This window comes from Anguilla rostrata, chromosome 10, assembly GCF_018555375.3.
Source record: "Anguilla rostrata isolate EN2019 chromosome 10, ASM1855537v3, whole genome shotgun sequence".
NCBI classification, from domain to species: Eukaryota; Metazoa; Chordata; class Actinopteri; order Anguilliformes; family Anguillidae; genus Anguilla; species Anguilla rostrata.
This window is the reverse complement of record NC_057942.1, coordinates 28,206,053-28,232,099: the sequence shown is the minus strand read 5'-3', so window position 1 is coordinate 28,232,099 and position 26,047 is coordinate 28,206,053. Positions and strand designations below refer to the sequence as shown.

At 37.3% G+C, this 26,047-nt stretch overlaps 1 protein-coding gene across 2 annotated transcripts in view; it reads right to left on the bottom strand.

Annotated features, from left to right (window-relative positions):
* Positions 1 to 24,404, bottom strand: part of slc2a8 (solute carrier family 2 member 8) — a 35,406-nt gene extending 11,002 nt beyond the window's left edge. Inside the window, exons 1-6 of one of the 2 annotated variants that reach the window (XM_064296339.1) lie at positions 24,386 to 24,404; positions 7,395 to 7,557; positions 7,113 to 7,319; positions 6,593 to 6,692; positions 2,664 to 2,875; positions 871 to 1,020 (exon numbers count right to left, since the gene is read on the bottom strand). In XM_064296339.1, the coding sequence (XP_064152409.1) occupies positions 871 to 1,020; positions 2,664 to 2,875; positions 6,593 to 6,692; positions 7,113 to 7,238 (588 nt within the window). In that variant the 5' untranslated portion in view covers positions 7,239 to 7,319; positions 7,395 to 7,557; positions 24,386 to 24,404. The remainder of the gene's footprint in view (positions 1 to 870; positions 1,021 to 2,663; positions 2,876 to 6,592; positions 6,693 to 7,112; positions 7,320 to 7,394; positions 7,558 to 24,385) is intronic. The other variant, XM_064296340.1, reaches the window with a different exon arrangement.
* Between the last annotated feature and the right edge of the window lie 1,643 nt (positions 24,405 to 26,047).

Here is a 26,047-nt window from a genome sequence, read left to right as displayed (position 1 = left end):
AGCTGTGATGAACTGTCTAAAATAAAACATTACTCAAGAGAAAAGCAAGTTAGTGCTAGTGGATAGCTCTAACCGTTCAAAGTTTCCCTAATAGCAGGAAACTGTTTTGCTCTACTGGGGGACTAGGTTGTGAAGCTGTGAAAGCATTAACTAAAAATGTAATTAAATTTAGCTGTTAATGCAGCATACGTCTCTCGTTTTAATCTATTAATGAGGGGAAAAAACCAAGGCCAAGCAGCAGGCCATGCCATTCCACAGCAAGGGTGCACTCACTCCTTAACAGTCAGCTATGGATTAGAATGCAGGCTATTTGCATTACCAAACAGGCATACTTAATAAAGTGGCACGTGTTCACGCGCGCACACAGACACACACACACGCACGCACACAGACACGCACACACGCACACACACACACACAAAAACTTACCTTCACCAATACTCCAAACCAAAAGTGTCAACATTTTTAAGCAATGACAAAATATTCACGGTAATTATATCTATGCATCACTAGTGGTCATCGTAACAATCTGTCAGTCTTATTTTACAAAGAGCATTCAAGTCTAATTTTAACTTTCTTTTTTCCAGATAATCTAGTTATTGGCTTTAATAACATGCAGCTAACGGTAGCCTTTCATGAATGATTCTTACCTTAAACTATGGATTACAGCTAGAAAATGGAATTTAAAAATGTAAAAATGTACAGGCATTTCAGTGTTCTGAACCCTCATTCCTGATGCACTCGCATTTCTGAATTATCAATGTATATATAAAAAAATATGATTATTGATCCTCAATTTAATAAAATTTTTACACGTTAGAAAACTTTATAAAATTGTACTTTATTGTCTTCCATTACGGAACATCCTACCTTGAAATTGGCATCCTCGAAGATAGTCTCAGCATAAAACATGATAGCATTGATGCCTGTGAATTGCTGGTAGAGCATCATCAGGACACCGACTGCCAAAGGTCTGTACACCCCAGGGTCCCAAAGATCAGACATCTTAAGTGTGTGTCCCTGGGAACAAAGAGTACTTTCATCAGCTTTTTCTTCTTCCATGACCCTATATTTTCGTTTGATTTAATATATTAAATAGAATCCTATGGTTTCTGCAATGACATGAAGACAGAATCTTAAAATTCAGTATTTAACAAGGCATTTGGTAATGAATATAGAATCTGACAAATCTTGAATATGAGTGCAATTCATTGAAAAGAATTTCATTAGAATGGACACACTTTGATGTGCAACTGCACATTATGATGTTCTAAAACACACAAATAGTGACGCTAGCCATAGATGCAAGCCAAGCGCCCTCAGTCAAGTTACAGAATCATGTTAAAACCCCTTAAAACCTCCAGCTTGTTGCACCAGCACAATTTAAGCTCAAACGTAGGCAGGTTTGAACGTAAATTCTGAGTTAAGTAATAACTTAATTTAAACCAATTGAGTTCGTTCCGACGTAGAGTTAATGCTGCCTTCATGTTCTCCTTGTTAGCACCCACTTCCAAGTTTGGAAGTTCCTTTAAGTGCTGTTGGTCAGAAATAAACAGAAAAATGGACGCACTATGGAAGCAAGTTTTTTTGGGATAGAATTTTATTTACGAAAGCAAGCAGCACAGCACACATTTTTTTCAATAACATCTCATGCATTTCGGCTTAATGAAACGTGAGAATTACGTATAAACAGTATTCTCACCTATACATTGCTTTGTTGACATGAGTTGGCTGGTTAGTAGCAGGCCTTAGCCACTGGCTTCATAGTGGAAGTTAGCTTGCAAAAGCTAGGTGTAAGTAGGCACAAAAAGTGAGACAACTAAACACTAATATTATAAAATACTAATTCTATACACTAACAAAGAATACTAAATACTAATACAAAACAACGATATAGATAATTCTTACTCTTGACATGGCTTAACTGCTTTGGGCCATTTTGCTGTGACAACTCGACTACCAAACCATCACAACTCGGCAACTCTGGTATCACAGAACAATTTCCCACTGGTAATTATGACTTTGTTGGGTCATACATATACACACAACTCATAAATACGATATTACCAACAGCACATGAAGGCAGCGTAAAGTACAACGTACAATTTACACCTACTCCCAACGAGGTGTAAAGTATATTTTTCTTCTATTTTTGCAATATACTAATTTTCATAGATAATAATAGATAACAGTGGTGGCATTTTTTTCCCCGAAAGCATTTTACACAGACTCTAAAATTTAGATGTTTACTACCGCATCAAGTATAATTAAATATAATGAGATGAGAGGAAACATGCCACATGATGGTGATGACTGTTACTGCAATTAATAATTGTTGTTGCGTTATACTGCCCAGCCCTATTTTCAATTACAGATGGTACAAATCCAGCAGACGTAGTCGGTCCCTAGGACTGTGTTGTGCGTGAATCTCGGAATTAGTGAATTTGAAGCAGATGCCTTTGACATATGAGGGTATACTAAAAGGTGGAAGGTAGGACTGAGAATGGAAAACATAATTAATAATAAAATGTAAAATCTAAGCTTAAAAAACAGCCTTGCCGCAGGACAGAAGAAAGAGCACACTGGCTCATGCAATAATCTCACAGAGTTCAGGAGCAGCTTTTTTAACTACACTGCTGAAATGATATAGAAAATAGTCTCACCTTCTCCAGGGATGCCCCATCTATCTGGTCACACTCCCATTCGACAGCGGCATGAGGCCCTCGCAGGAAGCGCAGCGCCACTTCGGCCTCCTGCCGCTTGCCCCGCGACAGAAGGAACCGTGGCGTCTCTGGCATGAAGCACATCAACACCAACATGAGCGTGGGCGGCACAGAACAGGTCACTGCCAACCAGCGCCAGTCCAGGGCCAGGCCTGTATCAGACAGAGAGAAAGGGGCACAAAAACAGCAAGATAAGGACAGCGTGCACATAGATTAACGGCCTAACTATCAATAACATTCCTGAGCTAACCAGCCCATTCCAGCCCAAGCCATTTCCGCCTGCCTTACAACAGTCTGCTCTATAGAGCAAGGAAAATGTAATTAAATGTGTGGACCATTTCTTAACAAGATTAACTACAGTAATTACTGTTCTTGTGAAGAGGCTTTGCATGGTAACAAAAGGCTCAGTGAAGAAGTGACTGTCAGTGTCATGCTCTGTGGTAATGTCTTGAGTTTTTTCCTCATATCCTTTACAAATTACAAATATTTTACGAGGTACTTTTAACATCTATTTAAAACATGGAAGGCAGAAAAATGGATTGACTAATATGAATGATAATAGCAGCCACAAAGCCAAATAGGAATATGTAATGTGGACAATCAATCTGAAAGTGAATAATGCTTTGTTAATGCACTGAATGGACAGAAAAGCCCCTGAATTCTTACACTCCCATGCAAGTCAAACTACATTGTCTCAGACAGGCTTGCATGCCTATTGTTCAGAGGCCGTTTATGGTTGTATACATTCACCCAACAAACCACATGAATGAAAATGGAGGCCCTGAATTATAAATAGTTTGAGAGAAAAAGGTTCATCTATTGGACTACTTTAAATCAGATCCAGTCATCAGGTTTAATGAGGAAGACTGCAATGAGAAGTCACTGACATTTCAATGTCATCGTATGACCTATCGTACTTCGTATTCACCAAAGTTGAAAAAGACAGTGTTTTCTCCCAGGATTTCTTTGTAGGGGGGTTTTGAGGAGGTGCAGTGACCTAGGACCAAGTCTCAGTTGGGTGGGGAGTGCTGGCAAAATTTCAGACTGGGAGGGGGGGGACGGGGGGGGCGGTTATTTCACTCAGTATACACAGTAGACGCCTCAATTAAAGTCTGTCCTGCCATACTACATTTGACTGCTTGTGTAGCCTACAAAACTGGCAGAGCATCCCAACAACAATGGTTAGAATTATATTATGTTAATTGCAAATGGTATTATAAATGGCAATTGGCTTCATCAATACCACTGCTTCAAAATATCAGAAACATCAAAGAAAATCAGATATTGGAAAATAAGGGGAAAGGATGCGAGAAGAGAGGAAAATATATATCATTTATATATATAATATCAGTTTAAATCTTTATGTTATGTTGAACAACTGGATAAAATACCATTGCTTAACCGCTGCTCTGTAATTGGGATATTTAGGAGTTTCATTATCTAATGAAGTTTTATAAAGCCATGGTTTGTGGCCAGAGTCCTCAAGCCTGGGTTCCACACAGGCCCTGTTCACACCTGGCATTAAAATGTGAGACGCATTGAGGACGCATTGAGATCCGATCACTCAGACCACATTCGTAGGTGGTCTGGGTCACATATGGCCACATTCTTTTAGCAGTGTGAACACTAATGCGTCTTGGGCCACACTGAAGGACCGCCTAGTCAACTGACGTCCTCTGCCTAAGCAGAAGTACATACTCATATTAAAGTGCGAAACAAGAAGAAGAAGCCATACTGAATAACGAAATAAACGAGACAGTTTTAAAAAATGATACCATGTCATTCTACAGTCAATATCTGGGAGTAAATATCGAATAAATATACAACCTTACCATTGGTTTTACGCAAAGAGACTGAGCGGTCATATATTGTCTTGGACAATCCGTTTGTGAAATATACAGGCATTTGTGATGCCTGGGTACCTTCCAAAATAGATGTGCGTAATACCACACGTGTTGTTTGCGGCATTATCGCCCTTTTTAATACAGTCTGGCTTAATTGACAATTCATTTATTCAATAAGTGAGAGTATTAGCTTTCTAACGATGTAAAACATGTCTAATTTTGCTTTTGGAATTTTTTGACCTATAAAACTTTTTTAGCGTTTTATAGGTCAGCGTACCCGAAAATGTTCTTATCATCGCATTAACTTACGCATTCACTCTGTGGTACTAGCAGTAAAAGACGCTGCACCTAAAGAAACGTTGTCAACAATTTTTTGTAATTTCTTGGAAAATACTATTATTATTGAGGACTTCTGGGCATAGCTAAGCCATATGTTTGCTGATAGACCTATCTGACATCATTTCTGGAGCAAAAGAGAAGCGGACAGAACTGTATAATTTTGATTGGTTCTCAAATCACATAAGCTGGCCTTGTCCACGACGTTTGAAAATTTTGAAAAGCGCATAGAGACATATTACGAGTGTGTCAAAGGTCAAACATCTTGGGCGATTTGGTTTGCCTGGAACACGTCAAGGAATAGACCCAGTCTGTTTTTGTTTTGATTTTGCCCGCGCGCTAAGGTCTTCGCAAACTTCTTCTTATTTTTATTTCTGGCAGTCTAGGCACAGGTAGTGCATTGCTGCCATAGACTGTATAAAAATATACCATTAAAAACATATATATACCAGTTGTTTTTAACCGCCCACTGGTTAAAAGCAACAACGCATTTGATCTTTGCAAATGGAAATGATGTACGTGTTTATTTGCATATTGAGCGGGGAAATGAGATCCGATCGCAAGTGGTCACTTGAGACACATGTGGAGACGCATTCTAATTCCAGGTGTGAACTGACATCCATCTTGAATGAATCTGGACACAATCTGGATACATCCGGATACAAAGTACAGGTGTGAACAGGGCCACAGAATCCCAGTTGTTTTGATAGCTTGACTCTGTATGTATTGTTCCCAGTGGCTTCTCTATTATCAGTGACTTTACTGATTACAGAACTACTCATACCATTCTCCCTGATCTTATTTGCATTTACATCTTTATCTTTATCTTACCCATTTGTGGTGGGAAGCTCCTTAGCAGAAGATGACATTATCATTTAGCTAGGTTAGTTATCTGCTTTTGAGATAAATCTCTACAACTACCTAGACAAATTCACTTGTCTGCATGTCGGCAAGCACCCAATCATAGTGAGATAATCAAAACACTGTAAATTTCATACTTGGAGTTGGTTACTAACCAAGCAGAGTACACACATCCGACAAATGTACTGAATCCTTAATAATTGCCAGACGGATTACAAAATGGGGTGCTTACACGAACAACAGTAAATCAGTTTTCAAATAATGGCATTGCCATTTACTATATTTATATTTTTTATTTTATTTTTTTTATGCAGGTTTGTTACTGTTAGGCGGCACAGCCCACCATTCCTAAAGTATTGAAGGGGAATCCCTTGAGGACATTTAATTAGTCTTCCACAATAAATATGATGACTGAGATCAGATTCAAACAAGTGCAAACAGGATAATTTGGTCATTGAAAACACTAATCAAGTCCATTGCCTCTTGATGTCCTATATGATTGAAGAAATATTTTCAGCATGATGGAATTTCATAAGGCATTTAATACATCTTTCTACACAGTAAATACATGTCACAATGCTTAAACTGTGAAAGCTTCAAGATTCTACTAATACACTTTTTATTATTTAAGATAAACCAACAAATCTGTTTCTCAATGACCTGTACTTACAGTTGCGTTAACACAATGACCAAAGTTCAGCTCTATTAATTTGAATGGCCAAGAATTGTATGAACATAATATGATGGCCCTTTGAGACCCAAGCATGCAAAACTACCAAATCTTATAAGATTTGGTTTGATTTGACTCATATCATTCAGAATTCCTACCTGCGGCATATGCTCCCATTATACCTGACACCACCATGAGCTGCACACATGTGCCAATTGTTCCCCGGACACGGGCGTGGGATATCTCAGAAATGTAGAGCTGAAGCGAGATTGAAAAGGGTCAGCAAAGAAAAACACAGAGGATAACAGGAAACGGTGGCAGGCCCTTACAAAACATAATTTGCATAAACTATGCCTCACTTACTTTATGCACAGGCTTACCAAAGCATCATATATATATATATATATATATATATATATATATATTTTTTTTTAAACAAAAAGATTACTCTAAACATATCTTTTTTCCCCAAATTTATCTTTATTTTATAATTATTCTAAAGCGTAACCTTCAGTGAAAGCCACCATGACAATCACAGCATAAAAAATTACGAACATTAAAAAATGTATTCTCAAACATACCTTTAAATTATTTTCATTTCAATGTGATTCAATTAAATTCTACCTAGATCCCATCTTGGCAATATACCTTTATTCACTAAATGAAAAATGTACATACAGGCACCACAAGCGATGTTACTCCACTGGCAATTCCAGTGAGGATCCGTCCCACATACAGCATCCAGACATTCTGAGCTGCGATGATGATGGCAAAACCAAAGATGAAGGGCAAGGAGCAGAACATCAAGCTTAGTTTCCGTCCAATTTTTTCCACTATCCAGCCACCAATCACACCCCCCAGTGCCGCACCTAATGTCACCACAGACTGAAAAACAGACACATAGCGAGGTTAAGCACAATCTCTAACCCTGATAGCAGAGATATAAGGAAGAGGACGTACCCCAAACCATGAAGCCTGTTCGGCATCCAACTGCAACCGGGGGTTGGCAATCTTACACAGATCTGGGATGGCAGGTGAGCTGTACCCAAGGACAAACCCAAAACTTAAGGGGCCCAGAACCGCTGAAAACGTAGCCAGATACAGCTTCCGGTTGCTAACCTTTCTGATGATAAATGGGGAAGAGAGACACAAAGTTAACAAATTAGAAATCAAAATGGTTGCCAAATAAATACTACCTAATAAGATAAAATATTAACATCTACAGCCTCTTGCAGCAGTCAAGCTCTATGGTATGGCCGGAATGACACATAAGAGACCAAAAATATCACAAGCTATGTTTACATGGAGCCTAATATTCCATTAATAATCAGTAAAATAGCCCAATTGGAATACAAATGTCTCATGTAAGGACCTCAATCAGAATAAACTGGTCCATTCCAGCTGAAATTTCATTCCATTTCAGAGGGTGGTATAAACCTTTGTTTAACCTGTTCAATAGGAGAATATTAGTGACTAATGGCCATGGAAACGCTTAGAACTATGATGCAATGGCTGCATGGCAAAAGGATCTGTAACAAGATGGCACACCTAGCATTGTTTAACAGGAGAAACCAAAGGTGTCGCAATTTTAATCACTTAAAACCCACAGCAAGAATCCCCTGTCTTAAATAAACCTCATCTCCAAAACTATATACAATACAGACATGGTTCAAAGCTTGAAATAAAGAGCACATTTGTACCAAATGATTACCTGATCTCTAGAATAACAGTGGCTTTTACTGTGCTGACCTCTCACCTTAGACTTGTACACCGGTAAAAACAAAAAGATACTAAGAGAGAAGATATGCCACTCCGTATCTCATTGAGTGCCCCCAATCACAAAATTTTCAACGTCTTACTTTATTTGGCTCTAAAGCATTTGATCTTTATTTCCCTCAAGATCAGAAAAGTACAAATATTCACAATTCATATTATTCACACTAACTAGCTTCTGAATTTTATATACAATTGTTTCTCAACTCGACTTTCGTAGCGTGATGTGGCTAAATAGCGTTGATTGTCCACTTCAGGTGAACTGGACGCTTAGGTGTTTGCAACTGCATTACGACGTAACAAACGAACACAACAAACAAAACTCCTTATCTTAAAAAGGGAAATAAATATTTTCTCTGAACAAAATGCATGTGCTGTCCCTTCTTTTTTTGACACTTATTGTATACTATTAACTATACACAATCTATTCATTGCTAAAGAATGGGCTACTATTGACTGTAACACTCTGTGAAATTACTGCGCAGATCTGTCAGGGAATGGCTGGCTTGCTGGGACCCAACAGCAGAAGCCAACGCCATGACTAAAGGAATGAAAGTCGGGGGAATGTCTAAGAGATTTCATAGACTTTCTGTAAAAGAATAGTGTCTATTCAAGTTTGCTAGCCGACGAGGGGCTAGCAAAGTATTGTCACGTATAAAGAAAACGTGTGGGCAGCGTAGTGGCTTGTAGTGGCATGCTTTTTTAGAATTAATATGAACGCAATTAAATTAATTGAGTGACTTTAAAGAGCTTTGTGCTATTCTGTAATGTGGGAATTTCACATACTGTACTGTAAGCATTCATTGGTGGCTCAATCATATTTTTGTTTGATGTACCATGAAGCTAGAAGTTAACAGCGCAAACATTTTTCTGATGGTGGAATATTTTTTTTTCTTCTTGTGCATAATGTCAATCAATTTTACTGTGCACTATGTGATATGTGCTAGATGGATGTAAAAATTTCTCTTGGGGTGGTCATAAATCGTAACATTTGTAAATGGTCATCCCATCCCCATGCAACAAAAGATTACACACTGTAGAGCACAGAAAACCATACAAGAGGGAATAGTTACATATTTAGATATTGTGACACACTGTGATACACATGTTTTTGCATTATTTTTCAATGTGATATCAATGTTTCATCTTAAACCATCATAAGGCATAAATTAATATGATATATAATGGACAAAAAACATTTTATTCATTTTTGGGGAATTTTAGATAGGTCTTTGGACTCCAAGATATCACAGACCCCTATACTGATGAAATATTATCAAAAGATTTGTCGTCTCATGGTCCAAAGAGGCCAAACAATATGTTAGGAGGTAAGCCAGTTCAGTTTTTGAATATCTTAAAGACATGGAGTTACTTCTATAATAGTGACATTTACAGACAATAATGCTACCCATCGCAAGTCTCCATCTTCAGGCAAAATATTTTCCAATTAACAAGAACAATCATACTGTGTTATTTTCCACTTTTAACTGGAATGCCCGAAATATGTAGATTCCAATGATCAGGCCTCCACAACCCTTATCTATACAGACATTAAGATTTTCACTCTGTGATTTCAATTAAATGTCACAGATCACGTTCAAATTTCATATGACAAGGAACATTGTTGCGCAGCATCCTTTAGTCATGCAGTGGTTCTCTGGCCCTCACTGGCAGTAAAGTAATAAAAATTTCAAGGGAGAAAATTGTAGGACATTGTATACACTTGAGAGACCCGTGGTGTGACCCTAATTGCCCTAAAGGCATTCCTTTGGCGTTAGTGAAGGGCAGGGGGGAGAGAGAGAAAACAGGAAAGGTTCTGCACACTTGTGATCAAGGATTATATGATCCAGAACATGTAGTTTTATCTGCTTTATATATCTGACCTCTCAGTCTTTCATTTCAAACTAAAGGAAAACAACATTATTTTTGAATTTTTCCAAAGATAATTGAATTTGCGGCACTTTATTTCAATCTAAATTAAGAATATAAACTAATGTTGGAGTTAGTATTGTAAATGGTACAAATGTCGTGCTTCATTTAAAGGACCATACCAGTGTTACTACATGTCATTGTCCATTGTCAACATCGGCCACATAGTTTACATAAACATCAACAATTTTTCCTAAAATTGCTTTATTTTTGAGATATCGTGTTTGTTTACGTTTTGGCCAGACAGACGTCATTCACTGCCATTCATGTTAAATGGTGTGGAAAAACACTCTACGAGACTTGAAAGTTGCTAGGTATAGGTATGTCACCCTTTTGAAAATCACTACGCCGTTTATTTTATCTAAAATTACGGTATTACTTTAACCCCTTAAGGCACAAGCCAAATCTTGCCAATCCTTGCCCATTTAGGGGGTACCCTATTTAAAGCTTTATAACTTCAGATGTGAACACCACAGAGACTTGGCTTAAATGAAGCAAGACATTTGTACAATTTACAAAACTAACGCAGATTAGTTTATATTCATAATTTTGGAAGAAATAAAGTGCCACAAATGCAACTGTTTTGACAAAAAATCACAAATAAATTTGCACTTTTTAAGTTTGTAATGAAATACTGAGAGATTGCATACATACAGGAGGTTAAACTACACATGTGCTAGATCAAAAACTTCTTGACCACAAGTTCATAAAATCTAAGGGTGGATATGTAGAACTACTATAGATGTATGAAGCAAAAACTAAGCAGTGTACCCAGCGTCTCCAAATCTATCCAAAATGTCTAAATTATGCATTGCTGTAAATCACAACATATTCACGTATTTCACTACAAATCAACTGTTTTGACTCAAGAAAATCACTGTTGCATAATTTTCAAATAGAAATTACAAGCTTTCTGTCAGTACAGTGGTCTAAAATAGCTAGGTGTCCAGAAACATATCCAAAATCTCTCCAAAATTGAATAAAATGCTTTTTGTCCATTATAAAGCATTTAAATGAGCCCCTTATGAAGGTTTAAGATGAAACATTACGATCAGATTTTAAAAAATAATGCAAAAATTTTGTCACACAATGCGGTACAGTACCTAAATGTGTAATAATTAACTCGTGTGTATTTCTATACTCTGTACACTCGTATGTTTTCTTGTATGGGGATGGGACAACATGAAAACAATTTTCAACCGTCCATCACGTTTTGGCAATGTTTCAACTCTGATGTCATCACTGTTGCATGCTTCACAAAAACTATTACACTACCATATAACGCTTACATTACAGTGTGAAATATTCACATTATATAACACCACGAACCTATTTAAAGATACTCGATTAAAAAAATAACGTATATAACCGAAATATTTTGAGCAGTAATACTTACATAGCAATGATGAAATCTCCTCTATGTTCAGTAGATGGAGACAGAGACAGTATCAATGATACTGTTCTATTCACTTCTGTTTTACTCCAGAAAACTGTCAGCTAGGTCTATCAGCAAACATATGGCTTAGCTATGTCCAGAAGTCTTCAATAATAATAGTATTTTCCAAGAAATTACGAGATATCGTTGACCACGTTTCGTTAGGTGCAACATATTTTCTGCTAACACAGAGTGAATGCGTAAGTGAATGCGATGCTAAGAATATTTTCTGTTACGCTGACCTATAAAACGCTATTCCAAAAGCAGAATTAGACATGTTATACATCGTTAGAAAGCTTATACTCTCACCTATTGAATAAATGAATTGTTAATCAAGCCAGTCTGTACTAGAAAGGGCGACAACGCCGTAAACAACAGGTGTGGTGTTACGCACAGCTATTTTGGAAGATACCCAGGCGTCACAAATGTGCGTATATTTCTCAAACGGATTGTCCAAGACAATATATGACCACGCAGTCACAAAAGGGACATCTCTACACGTAAAACCAACGGTAAGATTGTATATTTATTCAATATTTAGTCCCAGATATTGACTGTAGAATGAGATGGTATCATTTTTAAAAACTTTTTCTCGTTTATTTCGTTATTCGGTGAGCTGTGTTTTCACTGCTGTATAGGCATATATTAGGGCTATTGTTGGGTTTATCTTGTTATTGTTGGGTTTATCTATGACGGAATATGATTTTTTAGTGGTGAAAGAATATTTTTACGAATGCCAAGATAGACAATATTGTCCATTATGTCAAGGGTGGGGGGTGTTTTGCAGATGAGACTGCAGGGAGGGGGTGCGTGTTAAATGAACGACCAGAGCGACAATGGTGGGGCTGCGAAACTCTGTTTTCTGCATAGTTGTCGTGTATCGTCTACTAATGAAACTAAAACAACACGTTTCTGTTTTTATCTCACACTTTGGTTGCAGTAGCACCGAATGGTTAATACAAACCATTCAAATTTGTGCATAATATCAAGTTCAAGAGTGTCTCATTTAGGCGTATACCGGCCTCAATAACAAGCACAAGCATCGAGGTCAACGATTGGCTGAAAGTTACACCTCAGACTTATGTCTTTACCGCTTCCTGGTTACGAAGTCCAATCAGAGCCAGCCAGAGACGTTTTGGCCAATGGGATGCGTGGAAACTAGAAACAGAGGGTGCTTGTTATTGAGGCTGGCGTACGCCTAAATGAGACATGCTGAAATCTAGAAATTCATCTCCCGAAATTCATCTCTCATCTATCACCAGCTACCTCATGTCTAATCGAACATTAATAAACATAATACATCAAGAAATTATCCATTCCGTATTGCCTACAGAAGGATGAGAACCTCTAACAACAGAGGTTTGATACATGGGGTGCATAACCTTGTGGCCAATGCATTTTTTTCAGTACATATTAGCATAACTTGTTTGATCTATGAAAAACACAGCATATTCCTCATAATCAACAAATTATGCTAAATAGTTAACATTCAATACAGGGCTGGAAATTTAGTAGCCGACCCAACATAAGTAGGCTCACGTGGTGATGATTATAATTATTTATTTATTTATTTATTTATTTATTTATTTAAAAATACCCTTACATGCTGGCATATTTGTTGCAATATCGATTCAATGCAACTGCGTTCTGAAATTTCTCCTCTATATGCTATTTTCCACTGGTGGTGACAGGGGTGACAATCCCTCCAAGCATTCAAATATGATGACGCACACACTGGAACCTGCATGAGGAGTGTGAAAGACCAAGCGCAACATATCAGGAGGTTTGATATAATATTTCCATGCCAGGCAACAAAATAATAATAATAATAATAATAATAATAATAATAATAATAATAATAACACCATACTGGCCTCCTTTCTTTAAAACCATGAGCACATGCAAACATTAAACAACCTCTTCTTATTGCAAAGCCGTTCATGCCCATTTAACTAAGTAGGTGTTCATAACTTCATTCCCTTATGCAATATTGACATTCAAAGTATATCAGATTGCAAAGTCAGAGGATTGAATCCAACCTAAGGCTCAGGCAAATCTTTAATTTCTTATGCACACTTATTGGCTAACTAATAATTGTCCATTTCTTTTCAGCTACTGCTTTTGCAGTTATCAGAATATCAGAATCTTCAATGCATATGTTTAGCAAAAGTCACACAAGGGGAGCCGTAGGCATTTAATGACGGCAGATTTATTGATTTTCTTTAAAAGTTACAATAGCTGGCCACTGTGGCATTTCTATTAACTACTTTTTTACTTGGCTACTGTAGAAAACGTTCTTATCAGCAAACGCCACGTTTCTATATTAATGTTACCTCGCCCTGTTCTCCATCTACCGACATACAAACAATTAGTACGCCTGTACTGTCTACGACACCCCATTAAAAACATTCCATTTAAAAACATGACTCATTCATAATTATAACTACCAGTAATCTACCTGAAAAAAGCGTGTTTGTACAACAGTATTTCAACGCAACTTCATGCATTCCTTGAACAATTGGCGATACTATCACTTGCTATTATTGTCTGTTTTATACACCATTCGATAAGGAAACTCATCTCAGTCATGGTCAGCATATTTTCTTTGTACTATAGTCTGTGATAATGTCAAACTTAACCTAAATGCCCATACTGCAGAAAACATATTGTTTCAACTATTCAATTAAATAATTTGTGGTAATTTATTTTGTACTACTGTTATTTTCTGATATCAAAGATTGCTAGGAAATATGTCTGTGCATGCTATTGTCCAATGTTAAGTGTTCTATTTGGTAGAACTGTTACCTAGCTGTGCTTCTCACATTGTCAAGTAAAGTCACTGATCTAGCTAAGGAAGAGAGCAAAGAGGAGTCCTACCTACAGCTAAGCTTATCAAAATGCCTTATAAACCTTAGTAACACTAAAAGTGGATCTCAGAAGAAATGACAGAAAGCGTAACATGAGAGAAGGGTACTGTTGCGACCTCGGGAGCTGAAATTGAAGGAGATAGTTGATAATTTTGTCAATGAAGGCTCGTTGGATGGCCGTAAAATCAGTGAGTACAAAGCTGGGGGGATTTCTGTTGCTTTTTGATGGTGCCAGCCTCTTATACTTTGAATTGTGCCAACGTGCCCTTTCTCACAGCCATTACTTTATGCACATAGCAAAGTGCCAGTGCTAAATGGTAAACATTGATCAGACTATAAAAATTCACACAAGGATAACCATAATCCACAACCAACCCAAAATCTTGCTCAGCCTCCCAATCAAACCAGTCTACATCTGGGACTGGCTACAATGTATGCATGTTTGCATGTATGTATGTATGTGTAAGCATACTTCTCATAGTCTACATTTATACACATTAGTGTTATCACTTTGTAAAACACATACTCACACATACAAAGCACTATAAGTCATTAACATTTGCTAAATCTAGCCCTGCCATTAAAAATACTGATATCAAAATTAGACCAAGTTACAATGCACATTATTGGCTATTTTAGCTAACACTAATTAAACACGCTGTATTCCAAAGCAATACTGCTACCCCAATGTTTTAAATGTGTTAAAATGTGTTAAAACACATAACATGTAATTTATTAACATACCTCCATGTCTACTCAAGGACAGCACATTTTGTATTTGTAACACAAAAGTAGTACCTTTGACACAAAATGTGTTGAAAGTAATACAAAAAGTGTGTTGGATATTAACACATCATTTTTGGGAGTTTTTATAACTGTAATGTTTTTGATATGATTTTCATAAGGGGCTGGTAAACATCTGAGTGGCATGTATAAATCTGTATCTACCTGCCAGAGTGCCTGGAGGAGAAAATTGTTCTTTCAGCCCTTCTGGAACACTCATCTCAGGCTATCAACACTCCTCAGACATTCTCTGCCGACTGCCCTCCATTCTCTGAACCCAGAAGGGACCTTGATTCGTCTGCGTCGTCCATTCCTCCGTCTTCTTTTTCACAATTAGAGAACACACCACCAAGTACCACCACAGTAGTGAGCTAGCCAGCCAGCTAACGTTAGCTAGATACACATCTCTGAATTGAACTACAATGCCCTCTATAATGTTTGGGACAACAACTAGGTCTGATTAGACCTCCGCAGTAGAATATCCATTATACATTATCTATACCCAATTATCTTGCTCGGGGTCGCAGGAGTTCAAGAGCCTATCCCAGCATGCATTGGGTGAGAGGAATACACCCTGGACAGCACACACACCATTCACTCACTCACACACTCATACCTATGGGCAATTTAGAGTCTCCAATTAGCCTACCTGCATGACTTTGGAATGTGGAAAAAAACCGGAGTACCCGGAGGAACCCCACACAGACACAGCGAGAACTTCACACAGAAAGGCCCAGGCTGGAATTCAAACCCAGGACCTTCTATCCTTGAGGCAACAGTGCATTGATTTGGCTCTGACCTCCACAATTCAAAGGGGACAAATAGCTTCACATATGTTTCTGATTAGTCAGGTGTGTTCAGTTGCTCCCATAATACAGGTACAAGATAGCTTTCAGTATCTAGGCTTGGTTTTAGGCTTTTGATTGCCTTTAGAGTCTTGTTACTGGTGTTTGTCAACACGAAGACCAAAGTTGTGCCAATGAAAGTCAAGGAAGCCATAATGAGGCTGGGATATAACAAGACCAGGTCAAAACCTAGTATATAGCTGGACTGGCCGACCAATGGTGTGAGTTCATACCTCGGCCAACCAATGGTGTAACTTCATCACTCAGTCACAGACATTCGCATTTCTAGGGCTGGCCCCACTGTTGTGGTCCAGCCAAAAAACTGTCAGAGACATAGGCCAAAACTTAGCCTTACTAAAATCAACTGCTTGGAACATCATTAAGAGTAAGTTGATGTCCAAAGAATTCTTATCATAATGAAGAAAAACCCCAAGCAACTGTCCAGATCAGATCAGAAACGCACTTCAGGAGGCAAGCTTGGAAGTGTCAGCGACTACCGTCTAGGGCTGCAAAAATAACCACCATATATCACAATATAGCGGTTAGAGAAACCTTACAGTGGGTTTGAGCAGGTTACCATCATTACCTCATTCTTTTTTTAAATAGCTCTCAGCACGATTCATCCTAGACTAATTGAATTTATGCTATGATGTCATTTTATATCTTCAAGATAGTTTTATATGCTTACTGTATGGTGAATAATAATAATAATAATATAGCTGCAACCAGTGATGTACAGGGTCCAAGCATACAATTAACACTAGGCGTCAAACCCATTTGTCCTGGATGGCTATGCAGACTTTTGTTGTGATCCCTTTTGCTGGTTTACCTCTAGGTTAGACCAAAATTAGACCAGATTTTTCATTTGGGACACAGGAACAATCTTCAACGATTCCATTGTGAACCAAAGGCACCTATTTCCTAAATAGGTGACATGGCTAATGAAACAATTAAGAGTACAAGGCATTAAATCTAGAAACATATATGGCCCCCCTTGTCCACCCCTGATCAACACCATACATTGTTTTGCTCAGACCCATGTGTGCTAATAATCCATCCAGTTTTCAAGCCTAGAATTAAAATAAATCAAGTCTAGAATTAAAGTTAACTGCATACTTTCTGTTTCAGGAAAAATGCAATTTAACACCTCCGCCATGATTTTTCACATAGACAATATCTATATAGACCTTCTAATACAGACAGTGCACTGGACAAGGTTTCATGCAAATTGATCACGATATTGAAAATGATCTAAAGCGCAGTACGAAGGTCCTAAACAAAACCTTGTTCCTTTTGAGAAGAGGAATGTTATGGCATTACAATACAGCGATGAATTCACAAAACACCATCAGATATAGTCAGTTCTCTTGAACTACGCTATTATGTGAGTAATAAAATTAATTCTATTTGCATCGCAAACTTGTGGACATTAAACAGTGATTAACTATTTTGTTACATTAACTATCAACTTATTAATTATTCTACTTACAACCATCTATCGCTCAAGGCTAACAAAGAAAAAAACCTGAGACATTTACATCAAGCATCTTATTTTAACAATTAAACTATGTAACATCCTTCTTATCATCAAGTGTCGATCTGTACTATTAACGACAATTGAACTAACATAATGATTCCATAGAATATAATAATTCAAAAATATACTAAAGTTAGTCACAAGAAGGAGCCAGCTGCCTATGAATAGTGTAAAACATGTATGTTACTCTTCATCTTCTGCAACCACACTCGGAGAATACTAATGACAAATCTGCAAATCCGCAGATTTTATAATTCAAAAAATCCTGAAGCACAGGTTTTGTAGCCTTTATTGAAGGCTGTTGTGAAAGCAACCACAGTGGTTAACAGACAGGTGTCTTTTTTTGTTACATGTACTCAGTGATTAAAACTGATTTTCCTATTAATTGCATTTATCATTCAATCTCCCTAATATGATGTGAATAAGGAAGCTGTGTGTTTACTTGCAAATGGCTTATTCAGATCATTGGCACACTATATCAATGACTGTGAATGAAAACAGTTTGAGACGAATGATTCAAATGGAAGGTTTCTGCCCCATTTATTTTCAGTTCAGTAACGGCTACCGTCAGGACGCAAGCTCATTAGCGAAATGTGGTGGTATTGTGCATGCTTGGAGCAAATACTTGCTGACACTGTGGCCTGCAGCACCTAGAGTTGAGTAGCACTGATATTTCTCTGAAATGGCGAAAGTAAATTTACTTTAGGGTTAAACTCATCCAAAACAATTAGATTCAAGCAGGTTTCCAGGTTGGACACAATATCAGCTGTAGTTTCTACATTTTTTAACCTATCGACATGGTTCAAATCTAGTTTTATTCAGACTGATGTGCCCTAAAAATTTATAAAAGCAATCCTATAAAGCAAGTCTAGAATTGGTGAAATTTTCATAAATTATGCATCAATATAAAATTAAATTTAACACTATGGCCAAGATTTTTCATATGGAAACTTTTTTAATGTAACTTTTAAAGTAAAGTGTCCCCTGACCATAGCAGTTTAAGTTTCATGCAATTAGTCAATCCTCTTCGGAAGCGATATCGTGTTTTTCAGAAAATTTTAAATATCCAAAAAAAAAAAAACTTAAAATCTAAGTTTAATAGTCTTAAGACATGGTTTCTCCAGGCTAAAACAGGCCTTATGTGGTGACATTGTGTGACAGCGACTGCAGTTAGTTCGGCTTCACCACCACTGTCAACTTGATGCGTTGTCTCCCTATGTATAGTTACATTTAGAATTTAAAATTCTGGTCTTCAAAAGACCACCACAATGCATTGAGATGTAAGCTATAAAAATTTAACAGGTGACAAAATAAAAAATTGGAACATTTTAAATATTTAATGAAGGGTTACATACTGTAAGTGTCATAACTGGGGGAAAATATAGTCTATACTCCAAAATTTACACATTGTAAGGGAGTCATTCTCAGGAACAGTGGTAATTGAGATAGTAATACGTCTTGAAATGTATTTCATTTTTTGTTACAAGCTTAGGGTACAATATTAATGAACCTTTTAACTTAATGAATCCACAAAAATGCCAGTTTACTGTATTACCTACACCTACACTACCTTACTGTATGTAGGTAGTGTAGGTTAATACAGTAGAATCCACTTAATTGCATAATGGATTATCACATAATTCAGGTATTTGCATAGAAGTGCCAAATTCCAAAACATTTCCCATTCATTCCATTGTAAAGAGATTTTATATTTGCATAAACGTTTTGGATATTTTACAGAAATTATGTCAAATTACATCACACAATGATCTATAAATAAACATAAAAAATAGTAGATGTGGCATTAATAAACCAACAATTGCCTTATAAAGACACAGAACTGCAAAAAGATGGATAGGCGGTCTCTGTTGAAAATCACGTCAACAGCGAACATGTAGCCACTCTGTCAGTTTCATTATTTTAATGCAATTAAGCAGATTCTACAGCCACCACAGTATAAGAACTTCCTTATCATTACAGCCCAACTGCTGTCCACAGAAGACTTCACGAACAGAACTACAGAGGCTACAGCTCTAAACCACAGGGTGAACAACTTACAGTTTACTAAGAAATACTACCTAAAACAGCCTGTAGAGTTCTGGAATTAGGTCTTGTTGACAAATGAGACCAAAATTCACTTCACTTCAAATATGGAGGCCCAAAGGAACTGCCCAAGATCCAAAGTATACTCCTTGGTAGTGTGGGCATTTTGGAATGTATGGCTGCCATAGATACTGACTCACTTGTCTTCATTGATGATGTAACTGCAGATGTAACAACAGAATAAATTCTCTGCGTAAGTCTGCATAAGTATTTTATCTGCTCAAATTCAAGCAAATGCCTCCAGACTCATTGGATGGTGCTTCATCCAACAGCAAGACAATGATCCCAAACATACTGCTTCAGCAACAAAAGAGTTTTTCAAAGCCAAAAACTGGAAAATTCTTGACAGACCATGTCAGTCACCCGATATGAATCCAATTGAACATACGTTTCATATGCTGAAGAGAAAACTATTCCTGGAAACAAGCAGGAGCTGAATATGGCTGCCATACAGGCCTGGCAGAGCATCACTAACGAAGATACTCAGCTCCTGTTGATGCCTATGGGTCACAGACTTCAAGCAACCATTGCATGCAAAGGATACGCAATAAAGTATTTAACATAACTACTTTCATTTATGTAACATTAATCTGTCCCAAACAATATGGTGCCCTGAAATGCGGCATTATGTATAAATGCTGTAATTTCTATATGGTGGAACCAAAATGTATAAAAATACTCTTTAATAAAAGCCGAACTGTCTGAATACAGATCTAAAATTGTGGAGTACAGAGCCAAATCAAGAAAAAAAAGGTCTTTGTCCCAAACATTATGGCACTATCTACTTAGCATCTATATGAGCAAAGAATATAACACTTGTTGAGGCGAAATTTCATTCTATAAATTTCACTTCCCTTGTGCACATACGCTCACTGCCTGTTGTGTGGCGGCTAGAAGCACTGGGATCACAAGTCTTTAGTCCAATGAAGATAGACGTGCATCCAGAACATTATTATATATACCCTCCTATTTCTTTACTGGCACCCCCCTGAGGTGCATTTCACACTGACATGCATGAATAGGTACTGTCCAGGACAATATTTAAAGGCATATGGCTTAAGTCCACATGCCTTCTATCAACCTTCTATCAGTAGAAGTCATATAGATAGCCAAAATAGCCTGTCATTGCCAAAAGTTATTCTTTCACATTTGATCTAGTCAATTTCCATGACAGCCTTTTCATAATCTAACCAGCTTACTTTCCAAGAATCATGATGTTACCAACCATTCTTCCTCTTTTCTACTTCACGATGATCTATACTTGCATGCAATAAAGCAGATAAAATCACTGAAATTGTAATTCACCAAAAATACTTATGATGTTATTAATAATCCGTTTGACAGCTGAGAGCACTCACAACACAAGTCTGTGTTCCAATCACAACAGCCCTGTACCCAGAACAGAATTATGTACACTTTATTGTGTATGTACTTTACTCATAAACACTATGATAACTATGTAGTTATTGAGAATACAAATTATTTTTTTATTGTGGAGTCATGAACACTGATCTTAGAAGTTCCTTGGATGTTCTTCTTGGATTTTTTGTGACTTCCAGGATGCACTGTCACTACACTCTTGGAGAAATTTTAGCAGGCCACTCACTAGTGTTCTCCATTTGGAGATAATGGCTCTCACTGTGGTTCGGTGGAATCCCAGAGCCATAGAAATGGCTTTGTTTACCCTTTCCAGAATTATATACTTCAACAAATTTTTTCTCAGCTTTTCTGGAATTTCCTCTGATTGTGGCATAGCGTGTTTGTAGAAACTTTGTGACTACTTCACTCACTATGAGTGAGGTTTAGATTCAACAGGGCTGGCAACAATCAAGCCTGGTTGTGCTCAGCTGAATGTAATTATCAATTAAATTTGGTTACTAGGTTGATTGAGTAACTAAGCAGGTACAGTTGAAGTCGAAAGTTTACATACACCTTAGCCAAATCCATTTAAACTCAGTTTTTCACAATTCCTGACATTTAATCCTAGTAAACATTCCCTGTCTTGGGTCAGTTAGGACCATGACTTTATTTTAAGAATGTGAAATGTCAGAATAATAGTAGAGAGAATGATTTATTTCAGCTTTAATTTCTTTCATCACATTCCCAGTGGGTCAGAAGTTTACATACACTCTGTTAGTATTTGGTAGCATTGCCTTTAAATTGTTTAACTTCGGTCAAACGTTTCGGGTAGCCTTCCACAAGCTTCTCACAATAAGTTTCTGGAATTTTGGCCCATTCCTCCTGACAGAACTGGTGTAACTGAGTCAGGTTTGTAGGCCTCCTTGCTCGCAAACACTTTTTCGATTGGACTGAGGTCAGGACTTTGTGATGGCCACTCCAATACCTTGACTTTGTTGTCCTTAAGCCGTTTTGCCATAACTTTATAAGTATGCTTTGGGTCATTGTCCATTTGGAAGAGCCATTTGCAACCAAGCTTTAACTTCCTGGCTGATGTCTTGAGATGTTGCTTTAATAAATCCACATAATTTTCCTTCCTCATGATGCCATCTATTTTATGAAGTGCACCGGTCCCTCCTGCAGCAAAGCACCCCCACAACATGATGCTGCCACCCCCATGCTTCATGGTTAGGATGGTGTTCTTCGGCTTGCATGCCTCACCCTTTTTCCTCCAAACATAACAATGGTCATTATGGCCAAACAGTTCAATTTTTGTTTCATCAGACCAGAGGACATTTCTCCAAAGAGTAATATCTTTGTCCCCATGTGCAGTTGAAAACTGTAGTCTGGCTTTTTTATGGCGGTTTTGGAGTAGTGGCTTCTTCCTTGCTGAGCAGCCTTTCAGGTTATGTCGATATAGGACTCGTTTTACTGTGGATATAGATACTTTTGTACCTGTTCTCTCCAGCATCTTCACAAGGTCCTTTGCGGTTGTTCTGGGATTGATTTGCACTTTTCGCACCAAAGCATGTTCATCTCTAGGAGACAGAACGCGTCTCCTTCCTGAGCGGTATGACAGCTGCGTGGTCCCATGGTGTTTATACTTGCGTACTATTGTTTGCACAGACGAACGTGGTACCTTCAGGCGTTTGGAAATTGCTCCCAAGGATGAACCAGACTTGTGGAGGTCCACAATTTTCTTTCTGAGGTCTTGGCTGATTTCTTTTGATCTTCTCATGATGTCAAGCAAACAGGCACTGAGTTTGAAAGTAGGCCTTAAAATACATCCACAGATACACCTCCAATTGACTCAAATAATGTCAATTAGCCTATCAGAAGTTTCTAAAGCCATGACATCATTTTCTGGAATTTTCCAAGCTGTTTAAAGGCACAGTCAACTTAGTGTATGTAAACTTCTGACCCACTGGAATTGTGATATAGTGAATTAAAAGTGAAATAATATAGAATAAACTTGTGTCATGCACAAAGTAGATGTCCTAACTGACTTGCCAACACTATAGTTTGCTAACATGAAATCTGTGGAGTGGTTAGAAATGAGTTTTAATGACTTCCACCTAAGTGTATGTAAACATCCGACTTCAACTGTAATTACTTTTTCACATGGGTGATATGAGTGTTCGATAACTGTTTAAGGTCTGAAACCACTCAGTGTGACAAATATGTAAAAGTAGAGGAAATCGAGAAGGGGACAAATACTTTTCATTGCATTGTACTTGTGTGTATGTGTATGTATGTATAGTGATATACAGTATAAACAACTGAATTTGTATTCTCAACATCTATAAATATACAATTACAGGCTTATTTCAAGAAATATTTAGAAACACAGGATTAAATCCACAACACACACACATATCACTTGGTACCTATAACTTAAGTCCATGTGCCTTCAAATATTGTTCTGGACAGTATCTATTCATGCATGTCAATGTGAGATTCACCTCAAGGGGATAGCCTACCAGAGATTATATATAGCCTAATGCTTTTCTGGATGTAAGTCTATTTTGATTGGAATGAAGACTTGTGATCTGAGTGCTTACATCTGCCACACAACGATTTTGTTTTGTGTTGTAATGTCATTAAGATTTTTCTACAATTAAACGTTCTCTGCATAATCGTAAAGAAAACTAAGAATGGTTGCTAAATGTCGCGATTCTCTCCAAGTTAGCTTCTTAAATTAAATCTCAGACCGCCACGAAAATCGACCAGATCAAACGAGAAATAGCTCTTTTTTTCTTCTTTTATTTTGACAATGACACATAAAGAGCCATCCATTCATTAATTTGTCGAAACCGTGGACTTAAAACAAAAAGGTAATGTTTGCTGAGCGTAGTTCATGTAACGGAGTGAAATTCTGGCAGGGAATGAAATTTCGCCAAAACACCGGAAAGCGAGCTGGAAAGTAAAAGTTCGTTCTCAGCATACAAACTGCAGACTGGAGGATACTGTAACTGTAGACTGCTACTGTATGTTAGACTGCTAAGTCGCTAGTAAGGTACACTGGGCATTTGTTATTCTTTCACGTGTTTACTGAATAATCACAAATACTGCAGTTATACTCTAGCTAATGTCAGTAAACACATGATAGCACTTATTGCAACCTTGTAATCATAAACAGTAGTAAAAATATACAGAAAGCTACAACAATGTTCTAACTATATAGTTAGTATTTAATACTATACGAAATCAAAACACGAATCTAGTTTGTTAACTACCCTTTCACAACAGACCAAGAGCATACGAAGTTTTGGAAACTTTACCCAACAAAGCTGGTGGAGAGCTGTACGGCTACACTTCGCTACATCAGCTGACATTCTTGTGTTTACTACGTCATCATTGCGCCAACCTCTGTACCGAAACAGTCATGTGCCATTAATTTAATTTATGAGCTACATATGTATAGCCTATATGGTTGTTATGTTTCATCTTTCAGTTTTCAAAAATTAAATGAATCGAAACTGAATATTTATAAACTATCAAGTATTTGGTATAACTATCTCTGAAAGCAGCACACAGCCAACCCAAAGATTAACAGCTATCTGCACTTCTGCGAATCTTGGTCAAGATATCCAGGAACAGATTTTTGTGCGCGTTTAAACGTGACATTGCGGTAAACCTGAACACTGCAGATACGGGCATATGCACTTAGAAAAAACTCGGTCAAGTTATCTGCCATCCCATAATTTCACATCCCTGCAGGAAAAAAAAAAAAAACATGGCCGTCATGGCATAACTACCTGAAAAGGTGTTCTTCCGGAATCGAGTGCAGTTTGCTAAAAACATTTAAGTTTAATTGTTTTATAGTTTTAAATAGTGACTGACATGTATTGAATTGAATGGCCATTTTGGATGAATCTGCCATCCTATAATTCCGAATTATACAGTAAAACCCATGGCAATCATGGCATAACTACCTGGGAAGGTGTTTTTCAGGAATTTAGTGGTCATTGCTGAAAACCTTTTGATTTAATTATTTTATTGAATTTGTAATAAGCACCATCTATAGGATTAAATGGACATTTTGAACAAATTTTCCATCCCATAATTTCAAATTGATGCAGTAAAAATGCATAGAACCCATTGCATGAATACCCGGAAGGGTGGTCTTAAAGGATCTGGTGTACTTTGCTGGAAACAGTTTGGTTCAATAATTTTACTGAATTTTAAAATGTGGCATGTGTAGAATTAAATGGACATTCTGGAGGATTTTTCCCAACCCATAATTCCAAATTGCTACAGTAAACATACACAAAAGTGTTTGCATACCTAGGAAGCAGGACTTCAAGAATCAGTCGAGTTTTCTGAAAACAATTTGATTGGATTATTTTATGGAATAAAAACAGGGCATGCATTTAACTTAATTGCCATTTTGGAGCATTGAATACTCAATTTTTGAGTATTTATGTATTGGTTTATTTTGGCATGTTGAAAGTACAAGTAGTGACTTCATCTGCTGTAGCCCACATTTGCATCACAATTAGATTACCATAAAGTTTTAAGTGCAGACACCTTGACCGATCTTTCTCAAAGTGCAAATGGTGTAACCGCAGGACTTGAATCCGATCGAGTAAAGCATATTTGACAGGGGTTTCAATACTGCAGCCTGTGCACAAAAAGAGCTGTTAACAGACAATTTGCTGTCTGCAACAAGACGACTGTTTTGTTATCTCTTTCCACTTCATGGCATTTCCTTACATTTTTTCGAGAACAGCCACCACTATTTCTTCAACCAAAATTGATCACACCTGGTTTATAAGACATTAGATTTACTGTATATTTAATTTGGCAGAAGCTTTTACAATAAGTGCATACCGAAGATCGTTGGAACAACTATAGAGCACAGGTCAGATAAATGATTTAACCAAAGTGAAAACGCTGGAAACGTGGAATATTTTGTTTGCCTAATGACCTTCAATAACTTT